At 42.3% G+C, this 12,757-nt stretch overlaps 1 protein-coding gene across 1 annotated transcript; it reads right to left on the bottom strand.

The window, feature by feature from the left end:
* Positions 1-3,483: 3,483 nt before the first annotated feature.
* Positions 3,484-6,343, bottom strand: tssk6 (testis-specific serine kinase 6). The gene is made up of 2 exons (XM_032564723.1): positions 6,072-6,343; positions 3,484-4,149 (listed from the first exon to the last, which is right to left on the bottom strand). The coding sequence occupies exons 1-2, from the start codon at positions 6,324-6,326 to the stop codon at positions 3,484-3,486; spliced, it is 921 nt and encodes a 306-aa protein (XP_032420614.1). The 5' UTR covers positions 6,327-6,343.
* Between the last annotated feature and the right edge of the window lie 6,414 nt (positions 6,344-12,757).

The following is a 12,757-nucleotide window of genomic DNA, read 5'->3' as shown; positions in this document are numbered from 1 at the left end:
ATTTACTTCTTTTCTTTTTTTTAGCTTTACACAACCTTACAATATCATTTTCTCATCAAAAACATACCTGTAATGCTACTTTGATTCTTTCATGCATGTTTGAGAAATCCTTTAATCTCCCGTGGCAACCATTCAGCTGTGGAAAACGCCACTTTCCAAGCTTCCGCCCTCTCCTACGACTAACCCACTCGGCTCCTTTAGACCAGTGGTCCCCAACCTTTTCAGTACCGCGGACCGGTCGAGACTTCGCATATTTGCTGCGGCCCAAGGGGGAGAGGAGGGGTGGGGGGGGGATGCGCGAAAGACTTCGGAAATTTGTGGGACCGGGGTGGTGCACGTCGAGACGACCGACACCGATGCTGCTGCTGCTGTTTCTAACTCATGCTGCTGCTTGTGGGCTCAATGTTGGCGCACAAGATGTAACCGACAGAATCCGGTTAAAGGATTTTCAAAATAAAAGATCCTCCAGACTCAACACATAAAACGGAAGTATTTAATTATTTCTTGCGTGGCCCGGTACCAATTGGTCCACAGACCGGTAACGGTCCGCGGCCCGGGGGTTGGGAACCACTGCTTTAGACTAGCCAGCAGCAATGAGCAAACACCTGGTGGGACCGCGCATCAGCTGAGCTCATGATAGGAGCTTCTTCTCAGCGCATCGCTGGTAGAAACGTTGCGATGACTTCCTGAAGGCAGAGTTTCAGAAAGAGCAGGAGGTTTTAAAGAGACAAAATGTTAATCTCAAGGTGTTAAATTATGAAGTCAAATTTCATTTAAGTCATATTTGAGTTACATAGTATTTTTTTTAACAACTGAATATAACATAGTTACTTGGTTAATTTACAAAATGGGACTATATGCCTGGAGAACACATAGTTTTGCCCCTTGAAGTGTTTTTAATATAAAGTGCAGGACTGACAGTAAAATAGAAGTTATTTAGCTCTGTACATGTGCAAGGTATAAAGTGGAGACCAGTTTTTGAGTGCAGTCCAGTTAAGAGTTCAGCAGTCTGATGGCAAGTAGGAAAAAGCTGTTTTGGAACCAGGTGGGCCTGCACCGGATGCTGCAGAACCTCTTTCCAGAGGGCAGCAGGGAGCAGCAGTCACCTATTTATCCTCCACAGCACAAAAGGCTGCATGCAAATTTGCATGTGCAAAGTCTCCCAGATTTCTTTTGCTTACACTTTTTGCACTTCATGTATGCTTCAAAACTAAACTGAAGAGCACTACCTACAGGAGACCTGATCTCCTGCAGGTATCATAGATACCCACCCCCAACATGGACTATTCACACTCCTACCTTCTGGCCTGACGGTCAACGACCACATTTACAATTGAAGAAGGGATGCTAATTTGAGCCATCAGAGTCGTCAGGGTGGAGATTTAGGCCTTTTGGCCCTATGGTGTAGCAGGGAACCTAACAGGACGCTGCTCTGCCGTCTGCCTCCACACAGTCATATCAGCACCAGGTGGCTTTTGAAGGCAAACTCTGCAGAGGATCTTGTCTCTCCGTCTTCCTCCTGGCTCAGAGCGGCGCGCCTCCCAACATGCAGCTATTTCAATTACTACAGCCGGCATGGATAAAAAAACGATTTGCACATGAATAGGATGTCACCGGGAAAGCAGAAAAACACTTCTCTCCCCGGCCATTCTAATAAATAAAACTTGTTGTTTTTCCCCCACTGACATTTGAGCTAATTATAAAGCATCAAATTTCGCTCGTACGTTAATTACGTGTCCGTAAAACCGGAACACGGAAGGTCAATCGGATACATTTCCAACATATAATTTGTTTGCGGGTTTGGATCCCTGAAGGCTAAATGGCTCTTTTCTCTTCAAACGACATCATGTTTCTTTTTCCCAAATAAATGTTTATTCACCAGGTAAGCAGACATCCAGACTGTCCTCCACAGTTCATTACAGAACAGCCTGAAGGCTCAGGAAATAAACAGCTGCAACTCATTCATGTAAGCTGAAGTATTTAAAAATATATATATGTATATATATTAGAATCCCCTCTTTGTTCAGGGTCGCCGGTGGCGGCCATCCAGAACCGCACGCAAGGCGCTGTGAAGGAGGAGACAATGGAAAAAAACCTGATGAGAATCCTTCCTGAGATAAATGTCAGCTGTGTGTGTGAGTGTGTGTCAGTTTAGCTAATAAAGCCAACGGTGCCATTAGACCCCCATCTTATAACGCGCCGGGTTTTATTCCAATGCACTTTCCAAACACATTAGGTGTGAGGGCGACACTAAGTGCATTTTCTCCAAAAGCGACAATTAGACTAAAAGGATGGGAAAACACGCGGTTTTGTTTGAGCCTCTGCAATTGGCCCTCTTGGTGCGTAAACAGATCATAAACGCAGCAACCCGTGCAGCCATAATGACTACAGGAGTCAGCTCTTCAGGTGATTTGTGCTCTCAGAGGTAAGATGTGCGCGCTTATCGTTTGATTAACGCTTTGGGGATCGGCATTAATTACCGGATTGTGATTTTTACGGCGTCAGTCGCTCAGCCACGCCACAGTTCACGGAGCCATATGTTCGAACTCTGGAATCTGGCAATTAGTTTATGCATCTGAGTGTGCAATAACCCGTTTTCATTATTATAATGCGGTTGGTTGAAGTGGCTTTGATGTACACGGGGGGGTGGAGATTGGGTGGGTGGGGGTTGAGCTGCGCCGGCGGTTCGCTCCATGGATTTGTCACATTGAGAGCGTCGCTGGAGAATTTATTAGTCTTCCTTGAGTGGCGTTAATCAAAAGTTCCTTTTTCCGTCTTTTTCTGGCTTACGGTGGATTTAGAAGGTTATTGACAATAAAGCCCCCCCAGCGTTTCCTCTGTGTGGATATAATCTGCTGGGAACATCTTGTGAGCTTTAACTCCCACTTCCGGGGAGAACTTCGAACACGTTCCGAGGAAAGCCTGAGGACATCAGGTACAAGTCGGCCACGTTCCACGCCGCCCCATCACCAGGGCGGCTTTTTGGATCTGTGTCGGGGCGTCGGTGCCTGCCGCAGCGACAACCCTCGAACCTGCTGGTCACGAGTTTGGGGTCATGACCGAAAGAACGGGATCGCGATGCGAGCGGACAAAACGCGTTTTCTCTGCGGGGCGTCTGGGCTCCGCCGTCAAGCTCAATCGTTGGGGAGCTGCTGCTTCTCTGCGTAGAAGGGAGCCAGTCAGTTGTGGAGGCCTGGGAAAATATCAATGACCTTTTTTTTTTTTTTTTTAGGAGATGACAGCCAGAGTATTTTCACAAGTTGACTTTATTTTAATAATAATAATAATAAAAAATTGTTTGAAATATCAAACAGAAAACAAAAGAAGCCAGTACGGAGCAAATCACTTGTTTCACTCTACTGCATGTAAGAATCAAACCACCACCCAGTCCAATTAAGAAGGTTCACATTTATTCAACGTGGGAACAATCCTGAAATTGTCCGACTTCGGTGGTTCTCATGGGACCGCAGTGGAAAGTCCTTTCTATGCGTCCGAGTTATTTATTGTTAGCTTATCCTCTTTGATTTCACTTACAGGTGCCGTCTGGCTCGCCGCCGTCCCCTCGTCGCGGTCTTCCACAGTCAACATCAACACCCACTGGCTCTCTAGCATCCTGCTCACTGTGATCCGGTGCTCCACCATGGGGTGCAGAATGCTGTGGATCAGCTCTTTCGCCTGACTTGAAACAGACGAGCCAGTTGGGAACTTGATGTTATGCTTCATTTGAAGCTGCACTAGTTTTGTCGTGTTGGTGGTGGTGAAGGGAAGCGACCCGCAGAGCATCTTGTACAACACGATGCCCATGCTCCACGCGTCAGAGATCTTTGAGTTGTGCGAGAGGTTTTTCAGGATCTCCGGTGCCGCGTATTGCAAGGTGCCGCAGTGGGTGTCACTCGGCACCAATTTGCCCTGGACGTACGTGAGCTTCTCGCTGAAGCCAAAGTCACACAGTTTGAGGTTATAGTGCACGTCCAAAAGAAGGTTTTCACATTTAATATCTTTGTGAGCAATGTTAATTCCATGAAGGTACTGAATGGCCAGACACAGCTGCTTGAAAAGTCTGCAGCTGAAACATTCATCTAGAGCCCCTCTGGCCGAAATGAGCTTTGCGACGTCTCCTTGTGGGCAGAGCTCCATCACCACGTAGACCTAAAGGAATCATTTCATCAGTCAGACAATGCAGCACTTTGGACTCGTCATATATGCAAGAAAAGAATGACTGCCTTTTCAGTTATGGCTGTTGACTTAAATTTTAACCAAGATCCCGTGAATGTTTGTTGAAATCCTTTGAAAGTGAAAGTATCTCAAGATATCCTGAGAGTTTCCCAAGATCGGGGTACAGCGGTGGCAGAGCGCGTGACCCACGAACAGAGCCTACCAGGGCTCCATGGCCTCTATGCGGCCATCATGGGTTCAAGTCCAGGCCATTTGACCTTTCCTGCATGTCTTCCCCCTCCCTCACAGCCCTCTTTCCTATCAATCTACTGTGACGTGAAAACCACTAGAGTAAAAAAAAATCCTTAAAAAACCCCCCAACATTTCTTGAGATTATTCAAAAGTTTCCCGATCTTGCAAATGTAGAAAGTCTTAGCGATTTTCTAAAATCGATAAAATTTTCTAAATTTGCAAGATCGGAATCCTTTACAAGATCCTGATCTTGTAAAGGATCAGGATCTTTCGCAAGATCAGAGTGCATGCCCCACATACGAAGGCCTCAGCCCTCCGTACATGGGTGTCAAGTCCCATGTATGAGATCCTTTGCAAGTTCATGGAGAGCCCATGAAAGTTTCTTGAGATCCCAATTTACTTTTGTCAGACCCAAAGGGTCAATTCTGAGACATAATGGAGGACACCCATAGAGTGTCCTGAGCTTGGACTTAAGTATACAGACAGTGCTTGATAGAAGACGTGGTTTTTATATAAGTGAGGAACATCTGAAGAGATATCTTATCACACGGAAACTCATTCAGCTTTTGAATGACTTGGCAATTTTAGCTTGGCAGCTAAAATTTAACTGAGCTAAAATTCCGGCTTGGCAATTTTAGCTCAGTTCATCATAGATGGATGATTTTTAAAAAAAAAACTGCGGATGGACATGCAGCTTGACTGCAAAAGGAGTCGGCGAGCCTTCAAACTCTCACTCGTTGCCATGGCTACCAGCATTCATCTTAACGTTAGCTAGCATGTTGTTAGCGCACTACAACTGTGTATCACGGTGTGATAAGTTTAAAAAAAAAAAGAAGGTGATCTGTGCTGGCAGCAAGTTATAAATTATTTTATCAGCCTAATTGTAAATAAATAGTTCAAATGGTTCGAATGATGTAATCTTGCCTGGTTTCTGCTGGCAACATGCGCAGTGTTCTGCGACCCATCATAATCTGTGACTGCAGGGGGCGATAGCGTGCATTTCTGTGAATGTACATCTTATAGACCAGGGAGAAGAAGAGTGTTTGCGTAATCTGGGCAGTAGAATATTTGACCCTCAAATAGCTAGCATCACACAGGTTATGATAGCCATCATAGTCCACGACCTTACTGCACAGACCTAATAATAATAATAATAATAATAATAATGTCAGAGCTCCATGCTAGTTTTTGTCTTCAAGACGTACATGCAGAGAAATGCGCTCACAGATTATGACGGGTCGCATAATTTGGTGGAACAGCTGAACTCTGGATTTTTCATACATTTCACAGGATCTCACAAAACGTTTGCAGGTTCTCAAAATCTTTTTTTTAAATCCCCCCCCCCCCACCCCCCACCCATCTACCCCCTCCCCCCATGTCCTCTTGCGGGTTCTGTACTAGCTTTCAACATGTTGGCACGAGAATGGAATAAAGGTATTAGCACTCTAAAGCTACTACTATATTTAGCCAGTGTTTTACCAATTGACAGAAAAAAAACAAAGGATGTAGGTTGCATGATACGATTAGGTTATTGTGACAATAACAATAATAATAACAACAGCAACACTGCCAAACCCTTTAGCCGTAGCTGTCCAACCAACAGTGTTTTTGGTTCTGTCATTCCAAAGAATTAGCTCAAAGCAAAGAAAAGTGTTCATATTTACCATTTCTGAGCGAGATTCAAACACATCATAGGTTTTGACGATGTTGGGATGCTTTAAAGTTCTAATAATTTCTTTTTCCTGAGTGACAAACTTTTCTCTGTTGACGGTGGTGTATTTGTTCAGGCCAATAATCTTTATAGCGACTAGTTTCTTCAGATGAATTGACTCTGCTTTTACAACTTTACCAAACGATCCTTCTGCAAGGGAACACTTATATGTGTAGCCCTTGGTTTCCATAAACGTTTTCTCCATCATGATCAGTGCACAGAGGCCTGAGTTCCCGAGTCTTCTCAGCGGAAGACTAAATATTAGCCGAAAGCTAATGTTCAGTTACAAATCTTGCAGGGAAAGCACTGTGACATCACGTTCTGGAAGGAAAATGATCGTCATCAAGTGCACTGTTACTTAGGAACCAAAGCAAACATTTCAATTTTTAAATCATTCCAAGGGTTTTTTTTAATTTTTTTTTTAGCTACTTTTAATTATTCTGCTGACTAATTGGCTTAAAACGATGGAAAGACGGGAAAATTATTCATATTTGATTTCAAATATTTATATACGAAGCTGAAAGCTGCAGCACAAGAACATGTTTTGTCCATATTTATTAAAACTGCCACCATGTTGTGACAGCATGGTATGAGACGGATAATCTGTGAAAACCAAACACTGAGCTCCTTACTGCGGCCTGCAAAAATGCCAATCAAAAACAACCAATCAGAGCCAGGAGGAGGATCTTAGCGCTGCCAATCAACCTCCTGTATGCTGCTCAGTGTGCTAATGCCGGAAAAACAACTTACAGTTACTGGAAAACCGTTTATCCGCCGCCGTCGGTAGCTATGCTAACTAGCATTAGCTTTGGTCGCAGGCTATGTTGTGGTGAACCAGCTGTAGCTTAGCAAAGCGCAAGCAGGAGAATGTGAGCACAGAGGTAAGACCCAATCACAGCTTCTCCTGGCTCTGATTGGTCGTTTCTGACTTAGTGGTTTTCTGTACTTATTACTGGGAGTAATGGGAGAAGGCAGAAGAGAAGCTTGATTTTTTTTTCACACATTTTTTGTCTGATATTATTATACTGTCACAACATAATGATCATTTTGACGTACATAAAAAAATATTTTTTTGTTAAATTATCTTATAAGACGTTATTAGTTGAATTCAGTTTAGTATTGTCTGTCACTATACACGTGTAAATTTGATTTAAAGCCAAAAAAGAAAATCGATCATTTTTGCAAAACGATTATGTTTTGGATACTCGGAAAAACTACAAGCAGGGATGAATTAATAGTATAATTTTTTTTAAATTCCATAGTAATCTGTTGTTAAGAAAATCTTGAAATTAAGCTGTTTTGTTTAAACGTCTGTTTCCAGAAGAAGAACAGAGCTAGGAAGGAAGGTTGTTAAATGTTTTCAGTGAACAAAAAAATCTGTAAAGGTTTGAAAAGTTCAAGTATCTCGGGATCTTGTTCACGAATGGGGGAAGAAGGGAGCGGGAGATCGACAGGCGGATTGGCGCAGCGTCTGCCGTCAAGAGGGCGCTGTACCGGTCCGTCGTGGTGAAGAGAGAGCTGAGCCAAAAAGCGAAGCTCTCGATTTACCGGTCGATCTACGTTCCCACCCTCATCTATGGTCATGAGCTTTGGGTCGTGACCGAAAGAACGAGATCGCGGATACAAGCAGCCGAAATGGGTTTTCTCCGTAGGGTGGCTGGGCTCTCCCTTAGAGATAGGGTGAGAAGCTCAGTCATCCGGGAGGGACTCAGAGTAGAGCCGCTGCTCCTTCACATCGAGAGGAGCCAGTTGAGGGGCATCTGGTCAGGATGCCTCCTGGACGCCTTCCTGGTGAGGTGTTCCGGGCACGTCCCACCGGGAGGAGGCCCCGGGGAAGACCCAGGACACGCTGGAGGGACTATGTCTCTCGGCTGGCCTGGGAACGCCTCGGGATTCCACTGGAGGAGCTGGAACAAGTGGCTGGGGAGAGAGAGGGAAGTCTGGGCTTCCCTTCTGAAGCTGCTACCCCCGCGACCCGACCCCGGATAAGCGGAAGATAGATGGATGGATGGATGGATGGATGGATGGATGGATGGATGGATGGATGGATGAAAAGACCATGGAGATAAATTACCTTGACTGCCCCAAACACACACACACACACCACCAAGTAGCACCACGTCATTTGTGTGGGATCACTGAATTCTTAGGCACAGACACAGATCTGACATTAAATGCAACAGATTTCGATTTTTTTTTTTTAAAAAGGATTAGTTGGGAGTAAAACCTATTCAAGGACAGGAAGTTGCAAACGAGAGCGTTCTGGCGTCAGCGGTCAGGAAAAAGTGCCATGAGAATTCAACTCCCAAATGAGCCTGTGTTAAAAATGTGGAATGACACGGGGCCGACCCGCTCCAGACCTTCGCCAAACCGCAACGACCCGATGACAAGATCTCTGCTCTTCATCACGTTCGATTGGTCACGCCAGTGGAGTATGGTCGACTTTAGCAGGAGATATTTTGTGTGGTGATGAAAAAGTGTATAAACTCCCTGAAATGATTTACTTGAATTAGGCCTGACAAATTATGATTTATTGCACGGCTTTGTCTCATTATTTTTAAATGAGTTTAAAAAAAATTAATTGCTAATTGTTTGGAGACTGTAAGCCTTTCAATATTTTTAAAACGATAGATGCCGGCGTAATTAATGCTCTCTAAAGCCATGCTGTTATGCGGCCATTTCGTCCAATTCGGGGGACTTTGCGTTGGTGTTTTCATCGCGCAGCGCTACTGTTGGCGTCAAACTCTTTTTAAAATTTTTTTTAATTATCTGAAGATGAAAAAAAATAATAATAAAATCCTGCTGTAACAGCTGAAGCTTGTTTCAGGTTAATTAGATTCACTGTAACTGAGTGCAGGTGTGAACCAAAAGACTGAAAACAAAAAGTGAATGAGAGGAAGAATCAAATTTAAGTCTAAGACTGTGAACATTTATCCAACCAAATTATTGCTACTTTTAATTTTTTTAATATCTATCTACTGTATGTATATATATATATTTCCTGTGATCAATTTTTCACCTAAATTATACTTAATATACATGACATTATATGTAGATTTTATGTTACATACAGTACAGACCAAAAGTTTGGACACATAGTGGTGTCCAAACTTTTGGTCTATACTGTATATATAGACTGGCATTTCAACTGACAGCCATAGCAGAGATACATCTGAACAAACAGTTGTCTGAGGAATGCTCTTTGGATAAATAAAAATAAAAATGAATTATACAACACTATGTGTGGTGAAAACAAAACGAGGCCGATCAGCACAAACACCTCGCACCATTTGTGGAGTATTTTGGCGCTGTGGGAAGGATCTCGCTTATCGCGCTCATTTTCAGTTCCGCTCGTCAAAACAAGAAGGTCGGGTCGAATCCGGCTGTTTGGAAATGTCCGTAGTTTCATCTGCACTAAAACGACAATTCATTTCCATCTGAAAAACAAATAGACAAATCCAAGATCACAAATTCTTGCAGTCCCAGTTGCGTTTCATTGTGGGTGCGGCGTTCTTTTGGCGATGCTTTGGGAATCGCAGCCGATGCTGGTGGACGTAACAATTACAGCTCATTCCTGAGAGACGCTCTCCATTTTCCCCGAGGGTGAAAATCGATTTTCAAATTTGAAGATACACATGAAGCCTGGAGTTTTAAATCCAATTTGAAAGTGTAGTTGAAAATGACTTTTTTTGTTGTTGAATTTATTCATTAAAAGGATTTAAAAAAAAAACAAAATCAAACATTTTTTGCATCACGATCATACAGGGGAACATACTCGAAGATTAATCAGTGTCTATTTCATTACTTACGAGACACATTTCACGTAAACAGGAAATAGAATTCTACTTCCTGTTTACCACAGCCATGCTGCGTAACGCCATCAGATTTACACCTCGTCTAACCTGACTGATTTCTTCCGAATTATTAGATGGAAACGCGGCTAATTCACTTTTTTTTATTATTTTAAACATTTTAAAAGTTCGTCTAAAGTATGCGTGACATTTGGACGGAAACGTAGCTGCTGTGAGGCCGTTTATGTGCAGCTCTCCTCTTCCTCCTCCTTTGCATCCTTGATTTTAGCAAGTGATTCTATTTTATTTTATTTTTTCAATCTTTAACGTATTTTTCATGTCCTCTGGTTTCACGGCACTCAGCTCCTTATTTGAGCATGTGAAAGAACTGCAAGAACTCTTCAATTTGCCTATTTTCAGTAACCCAGACATCTGAGCGGCTGTGTTCTTGCTCTCTTATTCTTGCCGGGTTTCTCTGTCTCTACACGGTTTAGCTGCTTCCCTTCCCACAGACAGAGAGGAAGGACATGCAATGTCTCCCTCTCCACAGGTTGCCGTTGATTGAATTTGCCGCACAGCTCTCGGTCAAAAATCCCACACTCGCAGGCGCTTAAAGTAGCCCAGCCTGTTTTCAGAAAGCGAAAGCCTGCTGCTAAACTTCTCATGAGGCTGTGAATGCCGTCTGCTGGCTCCCTTCTCCGTAAAAAAAAAAAAAACTCGTTTTATAAAACGCGTCGCCGCTCGTTTAGATTGAGCTTCGATTGGCGAATGCCGACGTCGTTCCGTTTATCGGGCGGATCTCATAACGTAACATGAAATGACTTCGGCGTTCGTTTTAGCTGGAGAAGGGAGCAGATTTCACAAAGAAGGCTCCAAAAATATTCCCAATTGACACGGATTTTTACGTCTCAGCGTGCGACGGAGGCAAAAAAAAAAAAAAAAAAACACATCTCCATACATCTCATTACATTTCCCTTTGATGTTCAATAAGTTATGATTTGAACACTCTAGACTTGGCCTAAAAAAATTTTTAAAAAAAATGGAAGGAAGCAGGAGTTGACGGAAGACATCATCAGCCCGCGGACTTAAATCCAAGAGATTCCAGAAATACATGATGCACATACTTTCACATTTCCACTTTGCTGCCACAGTTTGGGCTTCTATATATATATATACAGTACAGACCAAAAGTTTGGACACACCTTTTAATTCAATGAGTTTCCTTTATTTTCATGACTATTGACATTGTAGATTCACACTGAAGGCATCAAAACTATGAATAACACACGTGGAAATATGCACTAAACAAAAAAGTGTAAAACAACTGAAAATGCCCCTTATATTCTAGTTTCTTCAAAGTAGCAACCTTTTGCTGTGATCACTGCTTTGCACAAACTCTGCATTTTCTTGATGAGCTTCAAGAGGTAGTCACCTGAAATGGTTTTCACTTCATAGGTCAACCTGCCCTGTCAGGTTAATAAGTGGGATTTCTGGCCTTATAAATAGTCATGAAAATAAAGAAAACCCATTGAGTTAGAAAGGTGTGTCCAAACTTTTGGTCTGTACTGTATATAAAAAAGATATTAGACAGAAATACATAGTTACTGTTTCTGACTGTAAACATTTGAGTTATGGCTCCTTACATAAAATGCCAGCCTGGTGATATATTTTGTAAGGAGAGCCAGACCCAGGCTTAAACACAACGAGCCGTGGGTTATGGCCTCCAGACCAGCAGGGGGCTCCCAAGAACGCTCAACTTCTCACACCAAATAAAGAGGCAACACTTTATTTGACGGGGTGTGCATAAGACTGACATGACACTGTCATAAACATGACATGACATCTGTTATGAACATGAAGGAGTCTTTATGAATGTTTATTTCTGTTGTCATGAAGTGTCATTCGGTAAATAATGACACTTTTAATGCAAAGTTGCCCTAAAAGTTCCTTTAAAAGCCCATTAAAAGTGCCAACTTTGCATTAGTGTCATTATTTACAAAATAATGCAAAGTTGGCACTTGTAATCTCAGTAACCTGAGAAAACAACACCGATGCTAGCGACGATGGGGTTGCTAGCATCGCGTTGTGAAACCTGGCTCTGTTAACATCAGTTCTGTCAGGAGCCAACATTCAGCACACTGTTGTGAGAAGCTTGTAGAACGATACCCAAAGTATTTTTGCTGAAGGGAGTTTTAAGAAACTTATAAAAAAAACCCTGCTCTCTCATTGTTACGACGCCGTATTAGGGCCATCTTAGTCAGACATAAACAGGAGCAAAAAAACTCAGAAATTGTCTAGAAAAGGAAAACAAGGAAATTTCCTTTTTTTAGCGAATTTTCAACTCCTCAAACTCAGAAAACGTTACTGTTTTTTGTAGAACATTTCTTTGAGTAATCTCAAAAACTATGCAAACTTGTGTAAAAATATATTTTTTAAAGGCGGCAGAAATTTGCTCCTTTTAGTTTTCCTATCTACGATGGCCTTAATACACTGTCGTACATGATTCAAACATTAAAAAATCCCAATAATCTTTCAGACTTAAAACACAAAAGGTTATGCCTGATTTAATATCAGACAAAAAATTTTTAAAAATTGAGTGCATACTTCTTCTTCTTAAACCTCGTCTGTAAATATCCGCCTCAGTTGTTATGCAGCAGAAAAAAAAAACTGATCAATTCCATAATAATGATCCATAAAACTGTGATAAATAGTAACTCTTAAGTACTGTTACATTCTTATTCTCCGGTGCTTTTTCTCTTTGTGATTTCTCCATTGTGTGTGTGTGTGTTTTTTTTTTTTAACAATCCAATCTGGCCTCCCTTTAAGGTTAAAACTGATAGTTTTTTTT

This window comes from Xiphophorus hellerii, chromosome 6, assembly GCF_003331165.1.
Source record: "Xiphophorus hellerii strain 12219 chromosome 6, Xiphophorus_hellerii-4.1, whole genome shotgun sequence".
NCBI lineage: Eukaryota > Metazoa > Chordata > Actinopteri > Cyprinodontiformes > Poeciliidae > Xiphophorus > Xiphophorus hellerii.
The sequence above is the reverse complement of the archived record's forward strand: the minus strand, read 5'-3'. Positions and strand labels throughout refer to the sequence as shown.